The sequence below is a fragment of the Syngnathus acus genome, chromosome 12 (assembly GCF_901709675.1).
Source record: "Syngnathus acus chromosome 12, fSynAcu1.2, whole genome shotgun sequence".
Classification (NCBI taxonomy): domain Eukaryota; kingdom Metazoa; phylum Chordata; class Actinopteri; order Syngnathiformes; family Syngnathidae; genus Syngnathus; species Syngnathus acus.
The window spans coordinates 7,248,042-7,275,024 of NC_051097.1; the positions used below are offsets into that span (position 1 = coordinate 7,248,042).

The 26,983-nt window shown below is 47.0% G+C and overlaps 3 protein-coding genes and 1 long non-coding RNA gene across 12 annotated transcripts; 2 read left to right on the forward strand and 2 right to left on the reverse strand.

Moving 5' to 3' along the window:
* Nucleotides 1-459: 459 nt before the first annotated feature.
* Nucleotides 460-17,318, forward strand: erbin (erbb2 interacting protein). 7 transcript variants are annotated; one of them, XM_037266240.1, is made up of 29 exons: nt 460-1,023; nt 3,182-3,246; nt 5,903-6,097; nt 6,173-6,290; nt 6,384-6,462; nt 6,532-6,621; nt 6,899-6,955; nt 8,196-8,259; nt 8,372-8,446; nt 8,662-8,806; nt 8,902-8,974; nt 9,740-9,869; nt 9,940-10,055; nt 10,359-10,428; nt 10,536-10,635; nt 11,258-11,379; nt 11,454-11,630; nt 11,705-11,893; nt 12,008-12,125; nt 12,285-12,468; nt 12,546-12,892; nt 13,037-13,543; nt 13,574-13,929; nt 14,165-14,287; nt 15,115-15,171; nt 15,255-15,407; nt 15,472-15,564; nt 15,688-15,762; nt 15,989-17,318. In XM_037266240.1, the coding sequence occupies exons 3-29, from the start codon at nt 5,912-5,914 to the stop codon at nt 16,094-16,096; spliced, it is 3,912 nt and encodes a 1,303-aa protein (XP_037122135.1). In that variant the 5' UTR covers nt 460-1,023; nt 3,182-3,246; nt 5,903-5,911; the 3' UTR covers nt 16,097-17,318. The 7 variants fall into 7 exon arrangements, with proteins under 7 accessions (XP_037122135.1, XP_037122133.1, XP_037122132.1 ...); XM_037266238.1 differs by having other exon boundaries at nt 12,546-13,545; nt 13,579-13,929; XM_037266237.1 differs by having other exon boundaries at nt 12,546-13,543.
* On the reverse strand, nt 16,562-18,304 carry LOC119131637. Its single transcript, XR_005099690.1, has 2 exons — nt 18,029-18,304; nt 16,562-17,941 (listed from the first exon to the last, which is right to left on the reverse strand). It is a non-coding gene; the product is annotated as an uncharacterized LOC119131637 (long non-coding RNA).
* On the forward strand, nt 17,725-22,877 carry srek1 (splicing regulatory glutamine/lysine-rich protein 1). Its single transcript, XM_037266246.1, has 11 exons — nt 17,725-17,874; nt 18,014-18,147; nt 20,200-20,315; nt 20,408-20,554; nt 20,636-20,814; nt 20,882-21,012; nt 21,089-21,185; nt 21,250-21,351; nt 21,420-21,488; nt 21,560-21,665; nt 21,795-22,877. Exons 1-11 carry the CDS (start codon nt 17,747-17,749, stop codon nt 21,903-21,905), a joined length of 1,320 nt encoding a protein of 439 aa, XP_037122141.1. The 5' UTR covers nt 17,725-17,746; the 3' UTR covers nt 21,906-22,877.
* On the reverse strand, nt 22,677-26,901 carry LOC119131634 (protein sidekick-1). Of its 3 annotated transcripts, none has more exons than XM_037266245.1 (14): nt 26,618-26,901; nt 26,476-26,526; nt 26,343-26,393; nt 25,908-26,275; nt 25,674-25,834; nt 25,252-25,387; nt 25,086-25,174; nt 24,789-24,981; nt 24,518-24,718; nt 24,285-24,419; nt 23,966-24,115; nt 23,658-23,883; nt 23,502-23,583; nt 22,677-23,248 (listed from the first exon to the last, which is right to left on the reverse strand). In XM_037266245.1, the coding sequence occupies exons 4-14, from the start codon at nt 26,254-26,256 to the stop codon at nt 23,012-23,014; spliced, it is 1,959 nt and encodes a 652-aa protein (XP_037122140.1). In that variant the 5' UTR covers nt 26,257-26,275; nt 26,343-26,393; nt 26,476-26,526; nt 26,618-26,901; the 3' UTR covers nt 22,677-23,011. The 3 variants fall into 3 exon arrangements, with proteins under 3 accessions (XP_037122140.1, XP_037122138.1, XP_037122139.1); XM_037266243.1 differs by having other exon boundaries at nt 23,502-23,586; XM_037266244.1 differs by lacking the exon at nt 26,618-26,901 and having other exon boundaries at nt 23,502-23,586; nt 26,476-26,543.
* Between the last annotated feature and the right edge of the window lie 82 nt (nt 26,902-26,983).

Genomic DNA, 26,983 nt, shown 5'->3' on the forward strand with positions numbered 1-26,983 from the left:
CTTAACAGCAGCGGTGGTTGCTCTATAAATAAATACTCTATAAATACAGTTGCGTTAATTCCCTTCCAACCCAGGTAAACGGGGTCATCGGGGTTATGTCAAAGTGCACGGGAGATAATTTGTCCACTAGAGGGCGCCATTGCATTTCAAACGCTTATTAATGGCGACTAAACAAAATATAGTTTTTGTAGTTTTATTGTCAGGCGAGGTTACTTAATTTAAGAGCTCAATGATTCAGTTCCTTTGCATTTTGGTTTTATTATCTTTTGTGAAGCTTTCCGATAGAACACCGTTTAAACAATATTTTGGATGCATATTTAGCGTTGTATATGGTTGTTTATTCGGCTGTTTTGCATTCTTGTGTAGGTATATCATTTGAATGTGTGTATTTACAATGCATGTGCGTGGGGGGGGGGATGCGGGAGCGCTCATCGGGCAAGCATCAAGACCGACGCTTGTCTGTTTGCGGGAGGCGGAGACACCTCTTGTCGGCGTGGGGCTTCGGTGCTCAGTAAGGAACCGAAAGAGGACAGCGTGCGGAGTAAACTTAACCTGCTTTGTTTCACATCGACCTACGGATAAAGAAAGACGATGAGTGGAAACATCTGGGCGCGGCACATTTCATCACTGGACGTCAAGCTTCCACTCGGCCGAGCCGCTTTTGTATTTCCTCGCTGAATATCGTGTGGACATTTTGGATTTTTTTTCCCCTCCCTATCCTCTGACGTGAAACCAGCACCTATATTTGAGCTCAAATTGTGTTATTTTTAAAGGATTCTCTTTCCGTTCAAGTGTGACTTGAACAACTTTAAGACGGCTTTGTTGCCGATATGAGCCCACACGGCCAGTTTGGAGTTAAGTGGGGGGCTAGCTGTTAGCCCCATTAGCTCGGAACCATTCGAAGTACCGTCGAGCGATGCTGTCTTTTCTAGCCGACTGAATGCTCTTCTCACGGCGTCAAATCGGAGTGTAATCGTGTGTGGACATCGCGGCTGGACGCAGTGCCGACAGCAAGGCACCAAGGTGGGTGTTTTTTTTCCCCTCCTTGTTATCGCGTCTGTTCACCCGGAGGTTGGGGTGGGGGGTAGCGTACGACATGCTAACGATGCTAACAGTCCTAGTCGCGGCGGAGTAGTAACAGCAGACGACACACATTCCGATTTTTTCCCCATCCACAGATGATTGAAAATCATTAAGGTAAAAATGTAAATAAATGGATGTTTAATGTGGGTTGTGATCATCGATGTTCGTGAGTTAGACGTCAGTAAATGGTGTTCACAGCTGTTTTGTGTTTTTAGGGAACCGATACCAGACAAGATGCTCAGCATAAAATGTTAAATACATGAATTATTACATTTAGAGTTATTCGATTTTTTTTTTTTTTTTTTTTGTTAGCCAGGGCTGCTCAGAAACATTCCATGTTCCAGGGCCCCCTGGGTTAGTATTGTGCTTGTTCATTTTGTTCTTATTCCTCTTTTGGTTCTTTGCAATTCTTGTTACGTCTTGTTGTTCTCTATTTTTTTCTTATTTATATTTGTTGGTGTCCTTTGTATTATTCTATTGATCTTATTCATGTCTGGTTTCGTTATTCTGTTATAATTATTCTTCCCCTTTTATTCCGATTATTGTTCTTTTAAATGTGGTGTCTCGTTCTTGATTTTACTATTGTATGCGGTTAAATGTGCATTTATTTTATGACAAATCCATTTATCAGATTAGCTGGCGTAATTTAAGACATTTAGGATTAGATGCAATCCAGCAATCTGAGACTTCCCTGTTTGGGAATGTGAGCAAGAACATGGAAAACCATCTGCTTCACTGGTGGTCTGCAAAAGTTTTTGTTTGTTGTGACAGCATGAAACCCCCCCAACCTCACACCCCTCAAAGAAACACCGGCTGGCGTCTGGCCACTGGGATCCGAAAACTTGACCCGATTGAATTAACCCTTGACCAAAGAGGGCGGCCACATGTTGCATCTCCACCAGCGAGAAGAAGCCTCCATTCAGCTGCCCTTCCATAGTACTCAGAGGATGCTACAATATTCTGCAATGTGTAAAACCACCACATACACACCATTTGTATAGTATTCTTACTTTTGGTGTCAGATGGGCGAAGAGGAAGTGGAGCAGAAACTGACGAGTGTTTGCGGCTGATTAGGGGGACGTGATGAACAAGTGAGAATGTTTCTCGCTCGCCGGCTTCTTTTGTCTCGGCCAAGGCCTTGCACTGTGGCGCCATTGTGTGGCTATCTGCTTGCGGCCCCTTGTTTGCCCGGGTCAGCGAGATGCCACTGTTGTGTTTTTTGCCAAACGCAGACAGCTTGTGAAAATCTTGCTGCTTACCTTGCTTTGGTGTGTTTTTTGTGCACATTGGGTACAGCGAAACATAAGAGCTTTTCTTTTGTGCAGTAAGTACCACCCTAAAAAAAAAAACTAAATTATCTTTGATGCTTTGATCATGGTAGGCTTGTCGAATACTCAAAATTATCTTTGATGTTACAGGAAAACAAGAATTGTCCTTGATGCTTTAAAAAAAAACAAATCTAAATGTTTTTTTTTTTTTAATAAAGCCTAATTTTTGGGGGATTTAATACAAAGGAAAAAAATATTTTCTTTTTTTTTTTTTTTTAAATATAAAAGCCTAAATTGTTTTTGATTTAATGAAAAGGAAAACTATTTTCTTTTTTTTTTTTATACAAAATACTCAAATGGTAGCATGGTGAAGAAGTGGTTAGCACAATTGCCTTTTCTGACGTTTTGCGTTTCTGGGTTCCGATTGGCGGCTCTGGCCTCCCTGTGCAGCGTTTGGGTTCTTCCCGTACCTATGTGGCTTTATTCCAGCTACTCTCGACTTTCCTACCACCTTGAAGCATCTAAATGATCCACGAGTGTGTTTGTGAATACTTATTTATCTTTACGTGTGATTGAATGGCAACAAGTCCATGGTGCCTCTTGCTGTGAAGTCAGCTGTGATAGTGACCCAAATAAGGACAAGCGTTATAGAACAAGAACCTGATGGAGAATATTCACTTTGACCTACTGCCTAAAGCGCATGGCTGGCTGTGACATCCGCTAGCCAGAGGCTGAGCTGCACGTTTACGTGGAGCATGATAGAGTCTGCGTGATTAATCTGAATTTCAGTATCATCACACTTTTAATAGTTACTGTTTTCTCTCTTGCAGTGTTGTTGCTGCTAGTTCCGTTACCCGCTGTCCACCGCCCAAGCGCTTGACTCCTAAATGACAAGGTAGGTGACAAATGCACAATGATATTTGTCATTTATTTCACTTAAAATATTCACTCAGCTAATGCTAAAATCCTACTTAAGGTAATTATTGCGCTTCCTGTCTCAGTTGTTGTCAACATTGTTGATCGTGATGCTCGCAAATGAGTATTTTTTTTCTTCCGTTACTGTTGCTTTGGCCTTGCGTGAGCATCTGGGACAAAAACGTGCGCTCTCACGTTGTTTCTGCAACTTAACTTTTTTCCCCTGTTCTTCTAATTGTCTGTGGCAGCCGGACTCTTTTTTTGTGCTAATGCTCGCCGGCCTGTACAAATGAATCCCAGAGGCTCGTCCTTAACGAGAGCTCATATTTAATTAACAACGTACAGGCAACATGGAGGCTCTTCTATTTATAACTAGCAGGCCTGCCTGACCCGCTTGGGTCTTTTCTCATGAATTCAGGCCGATACATTTTTTTGCACCGGCCCTAATTGTCCAAGCCAGAAAATTCCAACCGGTCTCAAAGTGGCAGTTTTTGAAAACAACACAAAATGGTGGCATCTTAACATTTATGAAAAGCTCACAGTTGGCGCATGACCAAAATCCGAGTTAGTTATCTATTAATTTGTTTTGTCTTGTGCTCGACTTGTACTCGTGCTCTTTTAAGGCAGCCAGGGCAGCAATCATTACCTGAGATGTTTGGATATGTCGCAACGTTCTGTGCAAACATGCGGAACTGCTCATCCCGCCGCCGCTGTTTGCTCAACACAGGTGCAACCAGGAGCTGCAGTGATGCTTTGCTGAATTGAAAGACACCAAATATTAGCTATGTGCTGTCGCTGCTGCTGTTGCAGAGTCAAAGTCAGCCATCACGTAGGCAGGAAGTGGCTTTCCAGGAGGTTTGCTCATTGAATGTCAGGGTGCTGAAATGTAAAAGCATGTGCGCACGCAGAAGTTTCACATGCGCCGATCTTCGTGCGTAGATGCCACTTTGTCCTCGTCCTCAGCTCAGATTACTCGCCCTCATTTGGGGCCAAACGTTGAGAAAACAATCAGGCTTTTTGTTCGGCGGCGTCACGCGAGACCGCTGAGAGCTCGGAGGCTCGCTGAGAACCAGAGTGAAACTGGAACTTCAGATTCCAGTGTGACTGTCGGTTCAGCTCACGCGGTTGCTTTTGTGTGTTTGCATCTGGTGATAAACACGAAAAACAGGGGTTGCTATGTGTTTACGTCATATGTTACATGCTAGCATTTGAGAAGTTCTGTTCGTATTTTAGCATCTTACCAGGCCCTTGGTATAAACTCTTGGACCCCAGGATTGGAGCCGCAGTGCACGGCTGAGCTGGGATGATAATCACTCATCCGACATGCCATGATTGACAGCAGGCATCAGACAGAAGCTTCCAGGTTGTTGGCCTTTTGCTCAGATCCAAGTACTTGTCAGCGGCAGCTTGCGTTATTAATAGCGACCGGCGCTTGTCTGCTGGATGTGACAATGTGATTAGCGCGGGGCGGCCCTTGCTTGCTTCCCTCAAAGCAGCTTTTCATCCAGATTGTTATGGCTTTTCCCGGGATTGCCCCTGCTATGACTGAGATTACAGACGCTAGCAGACGGGAAATAAATGCTGCCAGACGGCCTTGCATCCCATGTCGCAGCCAACAGAAGTGGTCCAGCTGTAATGCTCAACACAGACCGCAAAAGCGCCTGTCTGGTGTTTGCTGTCAATCATCTCGGCGGAATCATTCTCTTGCTTTTGATGGTACAGTCGGCGCTGCAAACACTTTGGTTGTTGTAGGTTTGACATCGTCCCCGAAATCCAAGTATTTTCACGCTTTACCCCAACTCTGACACCCCAAGCTGCATTCCATAGAAAGTTTCCGAGCCTGAGGTTTGACATTTCTGACTTTTTCTGGAATGGTCCAACGGTTTCTATGGCAACAGCCTTGACCCAGCAGGAGCTCTGACCAGGAAAATAAAGCGAGAATGTCGTTTTCATTCACCGCCACCGAGGGGAAGCCACGGGGCTCGCTGCCAGGCCTCGGGGGCTTGCCGCCAGGAACGCAGCGCTCGCATGGCCACCATTCACAATCGTAACACGTGTGTGGGATAAGTAGGCCAAATCGTGATTTCATTCTATTGATGTTGTTACTGTAGCTTCTTAGACAGTATTGGTTTTAAAGTTAAAAACTGAAGAAGGAAAAAAACTTGTTTTCAAACCTCATGCACGTATGGAGCTCGCTGCCAAAGCATGTCTGCCTTTGAGTCTCTTCATTTTGGCTTTGTGTTAGTTGAACTATTTACTTCCGACATCTGTGCGTGTGTGGTTGTGTGCATATATGTCAACCTTTTTAAGGAAGTTCCTCACCACCCACACTGTTGTTGTGGAAGTGTGACCTGGTATGATGAAAACCATGACAAAAATGTTCAGCTGAACCTAAAAACATAATAAGAAGTAATTGACACAAATAGATGGGAAATATTTAATAATGTAAGACAAACGTTTTAGACATTAGAAAAAATATGAATAGGAAAGGTGTTTGGCGCAAAATATTACACAAAAATATAAATTCTAATTCTTAAATGCCAAAAATATCTAAGTCTGACATAAATTAGGAATTTTATCCTTCATTTTAAAATAATATAAACGAATGATTTCTTCTTCTTGTCTGTCCCCTGCAGTGCCTGAGGATGTCGAAGCGCAGCTTCTTCGTTCGCCTAGTGCCGTGCCGCTGCTTGCGGGGCGAGGAGGAGGCGGTGACATCACTGGACTACTCCCACTGCAGCCTGGAGACAGTACCCAAGGAGATCTTCAGCTTTGAGAAGACGCTGCAGGAGCTCTTTCTCGATGCCAACCAGATTGAAGATCTACCCAAAGTGAGCCCGCGGACGACTTTTAGTTTGACTTTTACTCTTGAGCTCCAGTCAATAAATTTGTCTTTGTGCCACTAGCAACTATTCAACTGTCAGCTCCTCCAGCGACTGAGCATGCCTGACAATGACGTCACGGTGTTGCCGCCGGGCGTCGCCAACCTGGTCAGCCTCAGGGAGCTTGACGTCAGCAAAAACAGTCAGTTTGGATTTCACCTCTGATTGGAAAATATAAAAAAAATCATATCCATGGATATAAGATTTAAATTGGAGTGTCTTTCTGTGTGTGCAGGTATCCAGGAGTTTCCAGAGAATATCAAAAACTGCAAAATGCTCACTATCGTGGAAGCCAGCGTCAATCCCATTTCCAAGTGTGTATGAAAAAGGTGAAGTGCAGAACTCTTGGTATGCTGGTGTGACTCATTTTCATCTCATTTCAGGCTCCCTGATGGCTTCACCCAGCTCATGAGCCTGAGCCAGCTCTACCTGAACGACGCTTTCCTGGAGTTCCTACCAGCTAGTTTTGGCAGGTCGGTTTGGGAGGGGGGGACCTCAGAAAACGAACTTGAGTTAAATGTGAGAAGCAAGAATAGTCCAACCTGTATCGCGCTCAGTCAGAAATTTCCGGCCATTCCCAGCCATCCATTTTGTGGCTCAACTGGTTCTTCTGTTTTGCCTGTTGGCGGTTCACGCATGTGACGCGCCGACCCATTGTGATGACACACAGTTAGTCAAAACATACAGTGAGTTCCAGTGCGTGTTTGTATGATGACAATGATGACATTTGCATTGTTCTTGTGGCTGCAGGCTGACAAAGCTGCAGATTCTGGAGCTGAGAGAGAACCAGCTGAAGATGTTGCCCAAGTAAGTAAGAGGAGAACAAACCTCCTCCTCCTCCTGCTCTTTTCTTGTACTGTTCAGTCCCATCACGTTACACAAGATCACCCCCCCTCCCTTTCCCCACTTCTCTTTCCCGCCGGCTTGCTCTGACAGGTTTTGTAATCTTTTTTGATGTAACGACAAGCTGAGGGTTGGACCTCACTCGGAGAACATTTGAGAAAGATTTTTGGTGCTCATTCGGGGAACCTTGGTTTTTTTTCGGCAAGAATGGTCAGGAAAATTTACTAAATTGGCCACACTAACTGTGTTTAGGGATTAGCTTTTAGCACTTTGTGTGCACGTTAGCGTGAAGACGATTTTTGCTACCGAGTTGCACTGCGGAAAAGGGCAGCAGTTAGCCACATTGTGATGTCACAATTTGGTCATGTATTTTGGGGAAATGGACAACAAAGAGAAGATTTACTCACTTGTTTAATTTGACTCCTGATGGGTGGGAAACTTGCCTCCCCCTTTGCCTTCCATTTTACATCCACCCCCACCTGTTTACGTGACAGACGCCAGAGCCATTAGAAAGCCGGCTGACCTTACAAAGAGAGGCAGCGGCCATGATGAGGGTTGCCCCGGGCGACGGGGCAGGCATCTCTGGAGATGTCAACAAATGTTTCCGCGGACAAAGAAAATCTTTTCAGCGACTCGCTCTCACACAGCAGGGCCCGGTGCTTTTTAGGAGTCACAAGCCGCACCGGTCAGTCCGGAAAAGTCTGCGCCGCTCATTGTAAGCACAAGACTCCATTGACAACCGTCTCGGTCACATTCTAGCAGTAATGAAAATGTATTGCTGCTGTAGTTCATTAAAAATGCACCAATCTTGTTTTAATTTAATAGCTCACCGATCAAGAATTGACAAAACAATTTGTTGTGTACTTTGAGCTGTTTGAGAAAAAAAAAAAAAGTCAATACTGCCCTAGTGACCTCGCTCTTTTCATTCACACTCTAAAAAGTCTCTTTTTGTATATTCCCGAGTTTTCATGGACTTAAAAGGTTGTTAGCGACGGCGTCTTCTTTTGCCTCGCTTCCATTCTCGCTTTACGAGGAGCTCCTCAGAACCAAACAAAGCCGTCTGTGGGCTTCTGCTTTGCGTCGAGACGAGAGTGAGCCAAGAACAACGCACGCGGACATGTTGCTTCTAATCTCGGCTTTTTTTCCAACCCACACTGACACATTTTACGGCCCTCAAGATGAGTGTGTGTGTGTGTGTCCACAGGAGCATGCAGAAGCTCACACAGCTGGAAAGGTTGGACCTGGGCAGCAACGAGTTCACTGAAGTGGTGAGTGTCCCCGCGGCCTCAAGAGAGCTGTTACCAAAGCTCCACTTGGCACACGGAGCGTTTCTCCCACGCACAAACATTTTAACCTCCTTTCTCACCGTGCCGTCCACAGCCTGAGGTATTGGAGCAGCTGACTGGAATCAAGGAGCTCTGGATGGACGGGAACCGCCTGACGTTTTTGCCTGGGGTACTGACATGCACACGTCATCCACAAAAAGTGGCACAGTCAACTCAAACCAATTTTTTTTTTTTTTTTTATGTTGCACAGTTTGTTTGTTCCGCACTAAAACTCACGCCGCTTAACTTTTGCCATCTGGTCGATCGTTATCAACGTGTGCTCTTTTACCCGGAATGCGAGCAACATGTCCTCCTTAACACCGGTCTGTCTGTACTTGTCGTCAGATGCTGGGCACGCTCAAGCAATTGCTCTACTTGGACATTTCCAAGAACAACCTGGAGATGGTGGACGAGCAGATCTGCGGCTGCGAGAGTCTGCAGGACCTGCTGCTGTCCAACAACGCCCTCACGCAACTGCCAGGCTCTATCGGTATGGATGTTTTAGCACGTATACTCCTCAATTCCCCAAAAAAAGAACTCTGCTGTTGTTGTGTAACATTCTCTCTCGCTCACTGTGCTCCTCAGGCTCGCTGAAGAAACTGACGGCCCTGAAGGTGGATGAGAACCAACTGATGGAGCTTCCCGACTCCATCGGAGGGTGAGGATCATCCTCCTTCTCGTTTCTTAATCCTTCACTTTCTTCCAAACAAGCAGTTATCTGCCGCGTTAAGAGTACACCGCCTGGCGCAGATTACAAAACCCCGATGGTTGATCTTTAATCCCGTGTGAGGATTGAAAGCTGCGTTGTGTTGGGGCGGACACATGCTGTTGTTGGATTTATAATAAGCCTCCCCCCTCCCCTCCCCGCTGTCAGACTTTTAAAGATGAGTCCGTATGTTAGCCGTCAGATGAGCAGATTAGCGGCCATGCTGTGCCGGGAAACAGCCAGGAAGTGCGTGTCGTGTGTGAAACAACCGCCAAAGATGGTAATAAATTGGTGGTTAAACTTCATCCCCCACATTATTACCTTTGACTTGACAAAGGCGCAGGTGAACAATGGAACCTCATTCCAACAGCCATTGCACAAGTTCCAACGTCACAGCCCCAGGTTTGACCTGCCTTTGCATGATATCACCGCCATTGCGTTCAGCTTTCACACAGCCGACACAGAATCCAACCTTCGTAATTAGATGATGCCAGCATCTGGTTGCTGGCGAGAGGAGTGTCGTGTTAAACATCACGCCCCCCCCCCTTCCGGATCGCCACTATTCCATTTCTTTCTTATATTACCCCAGGAAATTCGGCCTGCCGTGTCTGTTCCTGTTCCTGTTTTCACACAGTCGGTGTAAAATAGAAACATCCCAGTCCCAGAATTTACAGCGACTGGGCACTTTCTCACTTTTACTTGTCTCCCACCCTTCAGGCTGAGCTCTCTGGACGAGCTGGACTGCAGCTTCAACGAGATCGAAGCCTTGCCGCCGTCCGTCGGCCAGTGCGCGGCCATGCGCACCTTCGCCGCCGATCACAACTTCCTCAGCCAGCTTCCCCCCGAGGCGAGTGTAGATCGGTAGCCCCTTCACCCGTGTCCGAGTGTGCTCATCTAAACATCTGTTGCTGTGACAGATGGGCAACTGGAAGAACGCCACCGTGCTGTTCCTGCACTCCAACAAGCTGGAGTCGCTGCCGGAGGAGATGGGCGACATGCACAAGCTGAAGGTCATCAATCTGAGCAACAACAAGTGAGTGGAGCACCCAACTCTAGTGCGTGTTTGTGATTACACACAGACAGCCTCTTCCTTTGTAAGCGGAGACACTTAATGACGACGTCAAGGATACCTTCATTAGCCTACAATCATCTGTAAACCGAGATGCTCTTTGACTTCCTCCATCTCGTCATTACAGAAACTCTGGAATTTGTATTTGTTTGCATTCACCTCCCCCCCCCCCCCCCCCTTCCAATAAACTGTCACACTCAACTGACTCTTAAGAGTGTTTCTCAGGCTTTTATAGACTGTGACTTAAGTGTTTGTGATCCTCTGCAGGTTGAAGAACCTCCCCTACAGTTTCACTAAGCTCAGCCAAATGACAGCCATGTGGCTCTCTGAAAACCAGGTAAAGGGATCATTGAGTTTTTTTTTTTTTCCCCCATTAAAGACTTATTGAGGCAATTCTTTGTTAGACTAATTCAGTGATCTTCTATCCTGGTTAATCTCCCGCAGTCCAAACCCCTGATCCCGCTTCAGAAGGAAGAAGACCCCGAGACCCACAAAACCGTACTGACGAACTACATGTTCCCGCAGCAGACCCGAACCGAAGACTGTGAGTGTGACCCGAATGCATGTTTAATAGGGGCTGCCTGCCACACAGGTGGTGTCTCCTGTCATCATGTTGCGCAAACCGACCTCCTCTCGAGCCTAGCTGTAACCTCTTTGACCTCCTTATAATATAACGATCACCCAAGTGAGGAAGTCAGTAGAAAGTCCAATTACGCACATGTGTACGTTTGAATTGAGCTGTGATTGAGAAGTAGGTGAAATTTTAGATTTGAGCTATTTCTCTTTGTCTTTGCACCACCTTGTGGTTGAGGTCGGACAGGCACACATTCAATATAGGAGGATAAACATAGAAGTGCTTTAAATAAGATGATACAAATAAAGCCCTTAATTATCTCTGAAAATTTCAATTTAATCGTAACATCTGGGTATTACTGTTATTTTTCATCATAAATTTAAAATGAGATATTTTTAGACTGTATTTCTCCTCTCAGTCACGTTAGAGCAGTATTTTATATTCGCCACGTACTTTGGTTATAAGTTAACGGTTCAGGTCACAATTCAATGACGAGTGTGGCCATCAAATGTATTCATCCCACTAGTCAAAAGTACTGTTGAGTAAATAATTTTTGACAGAGATCTCGCCCCTTCTGTCGCTTGTTTTCCAGACGTTCCCAACTCCGACTCGGAAAGCTTCAATCCGGTCTTGTGGGAGGAACAGCGTAAGCATCGAGCTCAGGTGGCCTTTGAATGCGACGAGGACAAAGACGAGAGGGAAACGCCTCCGAGGGTACGGCGGCGCATCCTTCCTTTGTCGTCGTACCGTTTTGTGAATCTTTCGAATGAACACCTCCTCTCTGCCAGGAGGGCAACCTGAAGCGTTACCCCACGCCGTATCCCGACGAACTGAAGAACATGGTGAAGACGGCTCAGTCGGTGGCGCACCGGCTCAAGGAGGATGAGTCGAGCGAAGAGTCGGGTAGAGACCCCAAGACCCCTGCGGAAAGGAACCACATTGGTGTGCAGGACGTGGGAGTCAAGGTCTTTGAATATTTCGATACACAACATAATTGGGTGACAGCGATAACATGTTAACAGTCATATTTTTTGTGCAGGTGATCGACGCTCCCCACCCCAATGGCCTAGCGTCAGACTTGGACGGCAAAGCTTGCAACACCACCTTCACCATCCCAAACATTCCAGAAGGCATATCTAGGGACACAGAGTCCGAGTCCTTCAGCTCCCAACGTGCCCCGCTCAAATCGTCCGAGAGCTCCACCATAAACCACGAAGACACGCTGGAGGTAAGTGCAGCAAGGCAAACGTACATAAATCCAAAGTTTACGTGCAATATGATGAAAATGGCCCCCCAGGCTGTCTAAGAGTTTCAGAGCTGAACACTTTTCTCGTCCGTCCAGGACTCTGAGGAACTGTCGGACGAAGAGGAGGAGATGAGGATTGCTGAGATGAGGCCTCCTCTCATCGAGATCTCCATTAACCAGCCCAAAGTGGTGACGCTGAGTAAAGACAAAAAAGGTACAGTGGTTCTCCGACATTTTGGGTTAGTATGTGTAAAATTGATTTATTACAAATTATTTTGAGCATCCCCAAGCCTTACGAACCCATTTGTGAGAAGCTCGGATCAGGAGAAAGATGAGGCAGGATGAGTGACGGCGTGTTGCTGTGAACACACAGATGACAGCAAGGACGCTGACTCGTTGCTTGATGACACGGTGGCCAACAGCAACCAGAACAACAGCAACTGCTCGTCGCCGTCACGCATGTCGGATTCTGTGTCACTGACCACCGACAGCAGCCAGGACAACTCCCTGTGCACCCCTGAGAGAGAAGCCAAGATGCCCTTCCTCCCCAAGAGCAGGTACGCAACACGGCGAATGTTTTTCAGAGATCCTCACAATGTTCCTCTTCTGATTTCTGGCGCTGTCTTTGTTCCAGGCACGAGGATGAGAACATGAACCCCTCCAAAGACGCCGGGGAGCTTCTCCACAACGGCAACGGCTCGGAAACGTCCCTCCAAGCGCTCCTGAGGGCACAGCGGGGAGCCACGGAGCCGGCGGGTGACTACGACCTGTCTATGGAAGCCCGACTGGCCTTCATTGAGAAGGGACTCAACAATGGCCTTGGAGACGGCTACACCAAGTGGGACCAGATCAACATGAACGTTTCGCACCCGGCGACAGACAACATGGGGGAGCCTCGTAATGGTTTAGTGGGACTGCAGGAATCGGACGGCAAGCGGGGTTTTGACAACCGCCATTTCCAGAATGGAAACCAGCAAGTTAGCGACGGGTCCTCGGGCGGCGGCGAGATGTCTCACAGCACTGAGGAACTGTCCCCTGAGAGGAGGTGCCAACCTCCCCAGGTCAGCAAGTCTCAGAGCGTCAGCAACATCGACGTGGGCGGCATGAAAATGTACTCGTTTGACGGCGACGCGGCAGCAGAGAATAGGATGGCGGGCGGCAGCGGCCCCGATCCAACGTCCACGGCTCAGGGCCAGAGTATAGTGAGGAGCAAGTCCGCCTCCTTGCTGGACGATCACAACCTCCAAGTCTCTCCAGGCTCGGAGCAGCTATCTTCCTCCATACCTCCCACCAGCCCCAGCAGGTACCCGGTGCCCTCCAGCGGGCCCACAGGAGCCTCCCCACCTCAGTACAACGTCCAGTTCTCAAGCAAAGACGGCATGTGGGCCCAAAGGATGCCCATGCCCCCAGAACACCAAGGCTACCTCCCCCCTGCCGCCCATTCGCTCGCCAACACCAACTACTCTAACCGCAATCAGGCACCGCCGTACCCGCTGCAGCCCCAGCAAAGGGGGCCCCCCGTGGGCTCCAAACCTCCAGGGGACATGTGGACCAAGGAAAGACTCCACTCCACCAGCAACCAGTCCAGGGGAGGCACTCTACAGCGGCAGAGCAGCGCCACCTCCACCTCCTCTGTGGGCGAGCCTCGTCGCACGCAGCTGCCCGAGGGCGACTACCTGACCTACCGGGACATTCACACCCTCGCCAGGGGCCCGCTGGCCATGAGCCAGGCGGCACAGCGGCCCATCTCTAACCGCACGTACAGCATAGACATTGCCGCTCCGACCAGGGCGCCCGGCACCCGGCCGCAGCCCCACGAGCTCCCGGAGAGGACCATGTCGGTCAGCGACTTCCATTACCCTCACAGTAGCCCCAGTAAGAGACCAAACGTCAGGGTCAAGTCGGAGCATTCGCTCCTGGACGGGTCCGGTGGACTCGTATCGGGGGCGCCGGGAAGGGTGCCGGCCGACTGGAGGGACCAGGTGATGCGGCACATTGAGGCTAAGAAGATGGAAAAGGTAAACAAACAAAAACTATTAAGGCAGAACTACACGCACACAACACTCGACCAGGGGTTCACAACCATTATTGCGCCGAGGCACATCTTTTACATAAAAAAAATAATAAATCTACAAACAGGCAGGGCGTCATCGCCAATCGCATGAAGCCTTTGTTTTTGTTGCATGTTTATGTGCGTGTCATGGTTGCATTGCATGGCCGCCGCTGACGTCATGGGCCGGCGCCACCATTCAGAACGCGCTGTCCCGCTCCTTTAATTCTTATAACGCGCCACTTGGCTACGCGCCCCACCGCGACTGCTACTACGGCAGCTGTAGGGACGTGTTCGGGCCCTACGCCGCCGCCGCCGCCTTCAGCGTGAGTACCGTCCGGAACCGCAATGTCACAAATCTGACCCGTGTCTCCTCTCCCGTTTCACCCCGCAAGCATCTGACACTTGTACCACTACAAGTGAGAGTATGTTTGATTTTGTCACCAGCGCATGCCTCTGGAGCACGCCGCACACTCCCCCGCCATTCAACTTTCAAGTCACGCTTAAGTCACCTGTTTTACGATTTGTGTGTTTTTACTCGGCAAGATAGGTTGACTTGACTTGCTTCACGTTTGAAGGTTAAGACTTACTTCCGGGCGACCGAACATTTGTCCATGGCAAAGCAACGATAAACCTCCAAGAAGCTTTCATTCATATTCAAATTAATAATCATTATTCGTAGTGGCTGATGTCATCATTGTCTCACCATCTTGTGACATCATCATGATTGTCTTTTAAATTCCTCTGCTGCTTGCTTGGTCGTCCACTTGCCCCCCCTTTGTGTTTTGGCCTGAGAAGTGACTTGTTGTGGAAGGTAAGTGGCCTCAAGAATCAGTAGAGGAGAGATTTATATCCTCTTAATAGTATTCCAATAATCCAGCTGCATTTCCACCGAAACATCCTTCCCAGCAGGATCATCTTTCGGCTCTTATTAATGATCTCCAAACCATACGAAGGCTTCCCTCGTACGTTCTCCAAAGCTTCCTGTGGTGGAAATGCATACACGTAGTGCGCTCCTCAGCTTGTAGATGAAATCCAGACGCTCAGCTCGTAGCTCCCTTCAAACAACTTTCCACTAATCACCTCCATGTTGTCTGCTGCCGTTGTTTTAATCCGCGAGTTGTGTGAAGATTCACCTCCGTGTGTCTTGCAGGATGACGTCTTTGGTCCACCCGGGCCGCAGAGCTACACAATGGACTCGCGCAGAAAAGTAGGTGGACGTTCCTCGCATCCGCTTTTTTCCACATCATGAGCGACAAGAAGCTTTGACATTAACGTGTTTGGATGCGGCAGGTGCCTCTGATGAACGGTCAGGCGGTCTCGTCTGCTCGTCCCCATGGGAGTCAGACCGCCATGGCCCGCCACCCCTCCAGAGAGCAGCTCATTGATTACTTGATGCTCAAAGTCTCCCATCAGGCTCCGGGGCCCTTGCGGCAGCCGCATGAGGTCAGTCGGGATTTTATAATCATATATTGGAAATTAAAAAGTTGACATTTGCATTGCATTTCAGATCCACGTGAAGTTGGAGAAAAATCCAGAACTCGGGTTCAGTATATCCGGAGGAGTGGGAGGTCGCGGAAACCCCTTTCGTCCAGATGATAATGTAAGGTTTTCCCCCAATACAGTTTGTGAACTATGTTGTCTTAATTCCATCATGTTTTTGCCAACGACAAGATCCACTAAAATAAAAATAGAGTAATATTAATGGTGTGATCCATTCTTTCAGGGGATCTTTGTGACGAGAGTCCAGCCTGAAGGGCCAGCGTCTAAGATTCTTCAGCCCGGTGATAAAATTCTCCAAGTATGTCACCATACCAGTTTGACGAAAAGAGTTCTCAATTGGCGCCTGTAGTTTTTGACGCCTTCAGTCTGTCAACAAAAAGTGGAAGCTCAATTGAAATATGTGAAAAATGTTATGGTGAACGTGTAGGCGTGGTTAGAATCGAAAAATGTTTTTGGTGTAGAATAATGCGAGCAGCTTGGCACAATGAGCTTATTTTGTGGACGATGTTTTTTTGTGTCGCCAGGCGAACGGCTACAGCTTTGTGAATATCGACCATGGGAACGCAGTGTCCCTCCTCAAGACCTTCCCCAGCACTGTGGATCTGACAATCGTGAGAGATGTGCAAGCGTAAACAGCAACGGGGGGGGAGTGGGAGACTTATTTTTGTACTCAAGCATGGGGGGGAAACGCCACTTTGAATGTAAGCGAGATGACGCGGTGGGCAAACGGGCTGTCACTGTGGTTTCTAATTTTTTTTTTTCAATGGGGAAAAAAAAAAACGCTGAAGACTTGAGCTCCCCTTCTGTCCGTGACCACTAGAGGGAGCAAGATGCACCCTCTTTTCTGCCTGTATTGTTTTTTTGTTTTGTTTGTTTTAGCATGTTGAAGCAGCAATGGAGCGGTAGGACATTATGCGCTCGGAGAGTGGACGTAAAAGTGAGACACTCGGCCGAATTCTGCTTCTTGTTCCATGTGACCAAAGCAAGGATGGCTGTGGGAGTGTTCCAGTAAGCCGGGTCCATATTTCATCTTTTTCTTGCCTTTGTTTTAATGTTTCTTCACACATTCATTTGGGAGAGCGCCACTCTTTTGCCTTTTTTATTTTATTTTTTGGGGCCCAGTCCTGTTGATTTGACTCATGCCGGGGAGATAAGCAAGTGCCATAAGACCTCGAACTGTTTCGACAAGCAATATTCACACTTGACAGCAATAAAGCCTTTTGTTTTTCCACGTAAGATTTTTTTTTTTTAAACTCTTTTAGTAACACCACCAATGATTTTACATGATTTTATATATGGACGAGAGTTTTGTATCACATTAAATCTATATATTATATGTCTACAATAGTGTGGAGAAGAATAGTCTCTGCGTTTTGTGTAAAAGTGTCACTTTTGTCAATTAGATGGTTGTTTGTCGTAGTTGACGACGGGCCGGTAAATAATGAAACGGTGAGCATGTTTCGCATCTTGTGTTTGTTTGAAATTGTGACGTTCATATTCATGTCAAACTGTCGTCTTTTTGTAGACAATCTTGGGAAATCATTCGTCGTCATGTGGGTCTGTTTGGGATGCTCACGTCTTATTTATTTTTAGCAGGCCAATTCTGTGTTTTATTTTTTTAGGCATTACTAATCAAAATGTGTAAATATATACGCACACAGTGATTTTTTTTTTTTTTTCTCTTTTCCAGTTGCACAAGCAGCAATAAGTTCCAATGCAGAAGGCACCTGTGTTCACATGTAGCTAGTGTATTTCTTAAGACCACAGACGTGCATCCACGCGACATTCCAGATTTTGTACATAATGAATCTTTTCTGGCGTAACACCTGTGGAAAATAAACCAATGCTCTTTCACACTGTGCATAATTGGTTTGTTTAATCGTTTACATTAAAATGTTGGAGAGTTCCTTTTTTTAAGCATCTTTTAGTCTTTGATTGGCTGCTGGTAAAATCACACATTCTTGGATAAAACACGTTTAGCAGTATTTATTTTTAGGAATAAAATTGTTGCATTGATGACTACTCAGGCCCCATAACATTACTGTTCGTGGTTGAGTTGTAGTTAGATTTTTAGTTGTATTATTTACTGTAATTAAATTGATCATTTGGACTGTGCAAATGTCTTGTCATGTGCGACTTCCACCCACAGGGGGGCGGTAATGCGCCCGGCTATTCAATTGTGCTATGAGAAAAAGCCAGCAAATCTCCGATGTAAAAAAACACGAACATATATTCGGCGAATATAAACATTATTGCTGTTTTAAATACGTCATTGTTTCGTAATGAGTGGAATATCCGGCACTAACGTCGTCCAGGTGACTAATCTGTCGTCAACGGTGAGCAGCGAGCAAATGCGCACTCTCTTCGGCTTCCTGGGGGACATCGAGGAGCTTCGGCTCTACCCACCCGAGTAAGAGCGACGTGCGGCGGCTGGGGGGGGATCAGGCGACAACGCAGATGTGCGGCCTGGTCCGACACTATAATTAAGACAGCATTTAAAGATGTCACGGGGTGATTGTGTTAATGCCTCTTTTTTGTTGTCCCTCTAGCAACTCCACTCTAACCTTCTCGTCCAAAGTGTGCTATGTCAAGTATCGAGAATCTTCCAGCGTTGGAGTGGCGCAGCATCTCACTAATACTGTTTTTATGGACAGAGCCCTCATAGTTGTGCCATGTGCCGAAGGTCAGTGGGAGCTAAAGCTTCAAAATGTCCCTTGATTTCATAATGACCTTGCTTTCTATTCAACTATTCGCTCTTGTGCTATACTGGGTTGGATAACATTCGTTCACGTAGCTGTTACGTCATGGCAGCGTTTCATTGTGTGGATGCTGTCACAATTCCCCCCCCCCCCCCACAGATTAAATCATTCTAATAAAATGTACGACGAGTTACGAGCAACGCAACTTTGTAGTTTGCACGTCAGCCTCGCAGTTCTGAGGTTTGGGATTCAAATCTCAGTTTCCTGTTTAGAGCTTGCAAGTTCAATGGTATGAGGGTTTAATCTTTTTATATTTAATATAGTTGGTGGGGAAAATGTAATCTACTTTGCAAGGATGTTTGCTGATGACAAAATGCTTGAATGTGATACTTTCCCATTAAGTTAAACATTTTGAAAATTTACAATATTCCCCAGTTTTACTTTCCATGAAAATTTTTCAGAAGCTTACCAGAAATTTCTCAGCCCTTCGCAACCCTATTCCCCTTTTTACCATTTTACAAATCAAATCATCCTAAATTCCAACATCACCTGTTTTTGTGGGAGGACCCCCCCCCCGGCCCCCTTTTTTCTTTTCTTTAAATCTCCCTTTTCGTCCTTCACCTCATCCCCCTCCCCTGTCAGCAACGAATAATTAGAAGTTGCTGTCTGGATGGACGTGATTAATTTGGCTTTTTGTTTTGTTTCCTGTGTGATTATGTGTGCATATCAGATACACGACCACACTACTAAGCCTGAGTCATTGAGGCATTGTTTGCCAGGCCGCTACCGTCCTCGATGACGGGGGCCACGAGGCGTCAGTGATCATGTGACCAGGAGCACTCCAAGATGGACACCTTGTCTCCTTTTTTTTCTTTTCATACTTTTTGTTCCCCCAATGTTGTCCAATCTCTGCTGTCTCTGTCTATGAAAAGGTGGTTCTCTCACTTTCGCTCTTCTCCCTGGAGCGATTTTATATTTGTTTTTTTATCATTATTATTATTATTATTATAGTGGTACCTTGACTGATGAGTTCCATTTAGTTGAAACCATATTAATCCATTCAATCTCCCCCTCCAAATTAGAATATAATAGAATGTCATCCTTTACACAGTGTCAAGAAAATATGCCTGCAAATATCATATTTATTATATTATCTATATGTGTTGCTGCACCTTTTGTGTTTAAGAATACTTTTTTATTTTTAATATAGCTTTGGAAATTACAACTGTGATTGAGATGCTAGTTTTGTGAGTTGACGTTTGGCTAGCCAACTTTCTCAAGATGAAGTGATGTGGTTTGGTTTGAATAAGTCAAGGCACCACTGTCTTATTATTATTATTGTCCAACCCTCCCTCCCCCCATATACCCCTTATCTCTCTCTCTCTCCTGCTGCAGCTTGTTTGTGGTTGAGTCGGCATGATGATGCGACGAGATGCTAAGAGGGAGGATGACTAACACTTGCCTCTCTTGTCATTGCCGTAGTGACAGAGAAAGCGAGAGAGAGTGAGAACATCTTCTGACCTCTTCCCAAGTCCGCTCAGATGATTGTAGCTCGTGGATGAGTCGCCATTATGATATCATAGTCTCGCTATTGATGCTAATGCAGCAATGATTTCATTCATCATCCAGAGGTGGTCCATCTCTCATTAGCATACAAGCATCATTTGTTATTTTTTTGCGTCTTATTTTAAATATGTCATAACACAACCTGCTGTTACCATGGCAACAACCTACTTGATGCTACTGGCCCTTGCTCCACCCCAAGCCCGCTGTCGAAAATTGCAAGATGATTTGGTATTGTTGCCGCAGTGAAAGCCTTTTTCTTTTCTTGATGTGCGCTATTAGCATCGCCAGATTTTTCTTGAGTTGCCCCCCCCCCCCCCACCACCACACACACACTACAGCACTAAGCAAACTGTTTAGCCAGTCCTAAGATAAATTGTGCTAAGATATTCGTAAGACTGTGTGTGTAAGAAAGTGCTAAGGATATTTTTATTGTTTTTTTGGAGCAGCTGTTGTTTGTGTGTACCCCGCAGGGAAGATTCCGGAAGAGGCCAAGGCCTTGTCGCTTTTGGCACCTGTTGCTCCCGTGCACAACCTGCTCCACGGCAGGGGGCTGCTCCCCATCCCGGCGCCCAGCCCACGACAGAATGTGAGTCGTTAAATGTGATGAGCAATCCTTTCCTCATATATCACCTATTTTGGCTACTGTACCTTCAATTGTACCCCAACCTTCACACACAGTTGAACCTGCCCCTGGTTGGTCACTTAACCCCCACCCCGGAGCCTGCAGTCTCCTCGCTCCAGCAGACCCCCCTCATGGGCAACGTGGACCCGTCCAAGGTGGATGAGATCAGGAGGACGGTCTACGTAGGCAATTTGAACTCACAGGTGATCATTGGCCAGATGCAATCCAGGTTTTGCAGTAAAAACCCGGTCATGCTGTAATTTGACGGTTTATCCCCTCTGCAGACCACAACGGCGGAGCAGCTACTGGAATTCTTCCAGCAGGTGGGCGACGTGAAGTTTGTGCGGATGGCGGGTGACGAGACGCAGCCCTCGCGCTTTGCCTTTGTGGAGTTCGTGGAGCAGGACGCCGTCGCCCGGGCGCTCTCCTTCAACGGCGTCATGTTCGGAGACCGGGCCCTCAAGTACGTGAAGATGACAGTGAGGATTATTGATGACAAACATGATGTCGTTCATTTTGCTCTCTGTCAGGGTGAACCACTCCAACAACGCTATTGTGAAGCCGCCCGAGATGACGCCGCAGGCTGCCGCCAAGCAGCTGGAGAGTGTGATGAAGCGCGTTCGGGAGGCGCAGTCTACCATCGCCGCCGCCATCGAGCCAGGTGTGACACCGGCCCCCTGTTTACCAGCGTCACCTTTGGGATAACCGGATGTTGTCTTTTTTTTTTTTTACCTCAGCGGAGAAAGAGAAACACTACGCCGCTCATTCGGAGAGAACACGACGGCCATCACGATCCCGCTCTGGCTCACGCAAAAGATCACGCTCCAAACACGGGTGAGGCGTCACTTTTTCAGGGTTTGCAACTGTTGCGATGTTCTGAAAACTTTTGTGCTTCCAGACCGCCGCAGAAGTGGCAGAAGAATGACACACGCACTTCCCGAAGTGGCCACAGGAAGCGCTCACGCTCCAGAGACAGGCGGCGAAGCACGAGCCGCTCCAGGTTGGTCCAGAATACTCAGGCTGCGCTTTGGAAGGAAAGCATATTTGTAAATAACATGTGACATTTAGGATCCGCCGGCGGAGTCGAGGGCGATCTCGGAGTCCTCCTAGAAGGGGCAGGTCGCCCTCCCCAAAGAGGTGAATATCAGGCGGTTGAACTTGAAAAGATACTAACATTCACAATCTCACTTTGCATTGGATGTTGTCAGAATTAAAAAGCGGCGGGAACGCAGCCGGGACGAATTGGAACCGTCTTCATCGAGAAAAAGAAGCCGTAAAGATGAAGAGCGGCCGAGAGGCAAGAAAATGCACAAGGTAAGTCGGACTTGTGGCGTCTTTCACAACACTTTGCACAGGCCACCAAGACCCAAAATGTGGGGAGGGGAACATAAAAGTGGAAACTTACGACTGCACTCTCGTCGCGGGCACTGTGGAATGTTTCAGGTGGGACGGGACTACGACAGAGAGGTCTCACCCGCCGAGGACGCCCACTCGCCCTCCTTCACGCAGCACAACGGCGTCCACAAAGCGCGCAGCGACGACGCGTCCATTTGACGCTGCCCGACTGACTGACTGACTTAAGTTGTCACTCCCCCCCCCGCCGAGAGGGCAAGTGAAGCGCCACAATGTCCAATTTTTGCATCTCGCAAATAGCGGTTACGTGTCGTGTTAAGCACGGGCATATGCTCCCAAAATTGGTTAACGGTGAGCCTCACTTGCCCGTTATGGCAGCGTGAAAGGAAGGAAACGCCCGATGTTTCCTGCACGAGTAGCGACGTTTACAAGGAGGCTTCATTTCGTTTTTTATGTTTTTGTGGCCACGCTTGCTGTTTTTAGTCCCTATTGTGTTGCGCAGCTGTGAAAGTTAAACGTGTGGGTAGGGTGGGAAAAAAAAGAGGAAGCTGATGAACCTTGAACCCCAGTTTGGGTTTTTGTCTCCCGCCATGGACAAGCAACCTGGCGAATCAACTTGGGCTCTCCCACGTTCCATGTCAGCACCTTTCATGCACTACAGCTTACTTCAGGTGTAAAAATCACACTTAAAAACAGCCAACGTCCCACCTATGTTATTTTAACTATGATGCCACACTGGCAATTGATGGGTCGACTTTTACTTCCTGTTTGTGTCATTACATTTCACACCGATTAACAACGCTGTGAAAAAACAGCATTGATAATCAGTGCGAAAATGGTTTCTGATGTTAAAATGCAAATACTGCCTCCGTCCAGTCTCTGATGCTAAGCCGGCTCCCCCCCCCCCCCTTAAAAAAAAGTGGACGAACAAGCAAGTGACGCGGAGAACATCAAGTGCCTACGCTGCCATTGTACAAAATATTGGAGAAGTTTATTTGCATGGTTAGCGCTAGCATCGGTAACTGAATACAATATTGAGTTAAAAGTCAACAAATTGATTTTGTTCTATTTTTTTAAAAGAGAGCACTGGTATTATTGTACATTTGTTTCATGTACACAAGCTTCTGTTTGATGTGTCGTTTTAGTAAAAAAATATATATATACAATTTTAAACAAGTCGTCTTTTTGTGCTTCATGCATCGCCCACTGCAGGACTGGAGGACGATTGGACTTATTCCTGGATCACGATCATGACAAATGTGCGTTTTCCATGTAGGCGAGTGTCGCGCTCCACGCTAAAGTGTAGTCTACCGCGTGAGCGTCCCTTCTCCACCCATCATCATCAGCTGCTGGATGACATCCAAGCTGGTGTAACCGCTGAAGCAGGACGCTAAGGGAGGAGGATCATGGGAGTTGGCAGCGCTCTGATCGTCAACGGCGGTGGAAAGGCCGTGGGATGAAGTCGGCGCTCGGAGCTCCACCACAAGCAGATTCGTCGCCATGCATTCCTCTTCCAGCTTGAGACTGTCGATGGGCTGAAGCAGCTGGCGAATGCAACAAATGGAAGCATTCGGTGGGATTAAGTAGATTTTTCAGGTAGCAAATTGAGTTTGATACAACTTGTGTCTTTCCAGACATGGCTTCTTTTTTGGGGGGGCTACTAAGCTTACCAAATTTTAGGTTGGATTTTCAAATTTGAGAAGTTGGAAGTTTTAGTTAGATATCCAAAAATGACCAAAGTTAGCCCGAACGTTGCTGTTTGGAATCAAATTGGCCACCTTCATGATTGTCACTTACCAGCTGTGTGGGTGTGTTGAATTTCTGCATAGATTGGCTCTTTTCAGGGTTGGGAATGTTGGGCCAAAAGGCGACTTTAGCTCTGCTTGATAGATATCAAAGAGGTAAAGTTGACGTGTTGTTGCATTTTCTTTCAACAGTATGCTTGTGTTTTACCTTCTGAGGAAGTGGGACCCCAACAAGGCAGTCAGTACAACGAGGCCCGAGATGACGACGAGTGCCGTGAGGTTTGATGAAATTCCGTGCCGCGTCTCCACCATCCTAGCGGCACTCCGGACCCCCTGCCCGGCCCGCGTGAACCCCGACACCTGGACCCGGTATGCCGCCCTGTTACGTAGACCCTTCAACGTGTACTTATGGACCAGCGGCCCCACGCTGATGTCTGCGAGAGAACATGCCATCCGCTAGTTTCACAAAATGTTGCAAATGATTGGAATGTTAAATTCATATTTATATTATCTTACTTCTCTCTGGCTGCCAGTCCTCTGCGTAGTGGATCACGTAGCCCAGCAGAAACCCACGCCGGTCTTCTGGTGAGATAGCTGACCAGCGCAGCTCCAGAGAGGATGACGTGACGGACACAACGCTCAAGTTGGAGGGAGCGCTAGCCGGCGCTAACAGAAAACAGGTACATATTAATATCGCTATTTGATACTGTGTTATTGATACTGAAATTGCTCTATTAATGCTGGTTTATCAATAGTGAGATCACAATATTCCTATCTGATGTATACTGAAATTTTGATATTTGACGTATAGTATAATGTAAAACAAGACACTCACATCCTTCCAGGTAATAGAAACGCGCTTTGGCGAAGGTGGCTTCTTGGCTGTTGTTGACTCGCTTCAGGTTGCATGTTTGCTGTTGGCCACGCACGTGCAGCCAGACGTCGTAGCTGGTGTACGCTTGCAATTGCTCTGGAAGTAGAAAGCTAACTGTCAAAACCTATAAGTCAAGATACTACTTTACTAGGGTAGGATTGAATATCATCTCAAGATACAATAGTTCAAACCACCTGAGATATCAACCACCGTCCAGAAATTGTTGGCTTCCTCATGGAAGGATTTATAGGACACGTTTGGCGGATATGGTCCATAGGTGGCGCTCCACTCCAGACAGAAGCATTTGTACTTCCTGACCAAGTCGTCCTTCCACAGCACGCTGAAGGACGTCTGGTTGTGGACACGCACACTCAGCCTTCTGCCGTTGTCGTCTCCTGTAATGATCACGAAATGAGTGACATGAGCCTAAAATGGCTGACATCCATCCGGCGCCATTAGACTGACCATGCGGTGGCATCAGCGTGATGCTGGCAGACGGCGAGACACTGACATTGTTGAAAGCGTTGACGTAGACATGGAAGGCTGAGTTGGACAGTAGCAACGTGATGGGTGGCCGCGTTACGCTGAGGACCTCCAAGGGAGGCTCCCCTGATACCTTGGCCAATGTCACATTAAAGCCGTCATGTTCCTCAGCGAACTGAAAGCAATATAAAAAAACTGCGTTATAAATAACTGCTAAATTAGGCTATGCTACATTGTATTTTTGCTATGCTATGCTAGGTCTATGCTTTGTAACCATACCATCCACGTCAGCGAGATCATTCTTTGTCCTCCTTTGTCGGCCATCTTGTTTTCTACCACGTGGAGATTAAGCGGCGGCCTCGTCAGCTCTGATGATGGCGAATCAATAATATTAATAATAGTGATACGAGACACGTGGCGTTTGTAGTCTCCATAAGATGATCACCCGGCGGGAGCATGTAGACGTGGCCCCACGGACACTGAGAGCACTTGTTGCTGATATTGCAGGCCACCTGAACCTCAAGCACCGGCGAGCCCTTCACACCCGCCAGGTGACACCCGGCGGCACCCTGGCAACACACCTAAATCGCACGGACAAAAATGTTAGCTCCTGTCTTCTAGACTGCTTTCTTCTTTCCATTATAGCATCTGTGTTTCCCTCCATCCTTCTTTCCTGCCATCAAACCTTACTTCTTCCTTTCATTCACCTTCTCCATTTCTGCAATGCATTGCTGTTTTTCTCAAACTGGAACAAATTAGTGAAGCTGACCTTTGATGGAGACGATAAGCATGATCATATTTCCTGTGTATCGTGATAATGACACGCAAGTCAAAAGTCAAATTGCTAACGTTAGCTGTTTCATCCACCTGTCGCCAGTTTCCATCGTCCTGGTGGTCTGTGACATCTTTGTGACGCACGCAGAAGGATGTGACGACCTTGGCATCGTCCTGACTCCACTGAGCGCTGACGTCAACGTGACTGTCCGAATGACGCCTGAAGGTGACGTGTTGTGGAGGACCGCAGCGCACTGAAACATGTGAAGAATCACAGACATGAACTCCCTAAAAGTCAGTGCAGGTGAAAGTTCGGCAAGAACTTACGCAGGCTGCTGTAATGTGCCGTGAAGACATCTTTGGAGCATTCGGACCCGACGTGTTCCAGAACCTCCACGGTCAAGTCACGCTCATACACTTCGATGTTAGTCAAAGTGTCCTTCATCTCATCATCTTTTATCTTATACACTTGACAGAATCTGCCCTTCCTAGCAGAAGCCACAAAACCTTCAATCAAAATCTTTGCTTGTTTTTCTAAATTGTATTTCTGATTTGACGATTTAACAAGACTCGCTTTTGACGGAGGATGAGCGTGAAGTTGGCCTCCCTCTCCTCTGCTGCCCCACGCCGCCACTGACACGTCAGCAGACCAGCAAAGTGAGTTTTTCCGTAACATTCCAAGCCTGCAATGCCACCTGACACAAAAAAACAAAACCACTCAGTCCTTCATTCCACTTCCCGACTTCCTGAGTCGTCGGTTACCTGGCAAGGCGAGGCGGCAGGGCTCATTTGATGGGTATTTATTACAGGACACTGAAACAAAACCGTGACATCATCGTCATACCTATATGCTAAATAAGAGGCGCAAATATTTACTTATGTTTACAAAGCCCACCTGGTTCGATCTGTCCCAGCGAACACACCACACATGGATCCAAAAATCCACCTGAAAACCACAACCCCCCCCGAAAAAATGCTGAAAGTAAAATATATAAAAAATACTCGTGGGTGGGATCCATAAAATGGAAGTGACTTACCAGTGAGAAGTAGTAAAAGATGACAATGCCGGAGGAGCTCACACATACGTCCTAACACGGTCCCGATCATGGTAGTCACACGAAAAGATTTCATGTAAATGTAAATTGTGAAGTCGCACGGATAATCCATCATATTGTTTATCTGTGAGCATAATAGCTGTGTGAGTGTGCAATTTGGATGAAGAAGTTGACTCACGCAGCTCACAGGAAGTCATTCACGCCCCACTAACTTACTCAAATGAATAAATTGAGCCTCTCAGCCAACAAAATTATCTTAGTCTCTGTTTCATCTGTCTGACACATGCCACTTCTTTCGGGTAAATGTGTCATCCTTGATGGGGGGGGGATAAAGTTCAAGATTTTGCC

Excerpts from the sequence above, each read along its gene's own strand:
- srek1 (XM_037266246.1), top strand. The coding sequence starts at position 17,747 with ATGAGTGGAATATCCGGCACTAACGTCGTCCAGGTGACTAATCTGTCG. Across the intron at positions 21,186-21,249 it reads AGATCACGCTCCAAACACGG|ACCGCCGCAGAAGTGGCAGA; the intron begins GTGAGGCGTCAC and ends TTGTGCTTCCAG. Across the intron at positions 21,489-21,559 it reads AGGTCGCCCTCCCCAAAGAG|AATTAAAAAGCGGCGGGAAC; the intron begins GTGAATATCAGG and ends GGATGTTGTCAG.
- LOC119131634 (XM_037266243.1), bottom strand. The coding sequence starts at position 26,256 with ATGTTACGGAAAAACTCACTTTGCTGGTCTGCTGACGTGTCAGTGGCG. Across the intron at positions 25,835-25,907 it reads GGCACATTACAGCAGCCTGC|TGCGCTGCGGTCCTCCACAA; the intron begins GTAAGTTCTTGC and ends CACATGTTTCAG. Across the intron at positions 24,982-25,085 it reads TGATCTCGCTGACGTGGATG|TTCGCTGAGGAACATGACGG; the intron begins GTATGGTTACAA and ends TATTGCTTTCAG.
- erbin (XM_037266234.1), top strand. The coding sequence starts at position 5,912 with ATGTCGAAGCGCAGCTTCTTCGTTCGCCTAGTGCCGTGCCGCTGCTTG. Across the intron at positions 8,260-8,371 it reads GCAACGAGTTCACTGAAGTG|CCTGAGGTATTGGAGCAGCT; the intron begins GTGAGTGTCCCC and ends TGCCGTCCACAG. Across the intron at positions 14,288-15,114 it reads CCGCCGCCGCCGCCTTCAGC|GATGACGTCTTTGGTCCACC; the intron begins GTGAGTACCGTC and ends TGTGTCTTGCAG.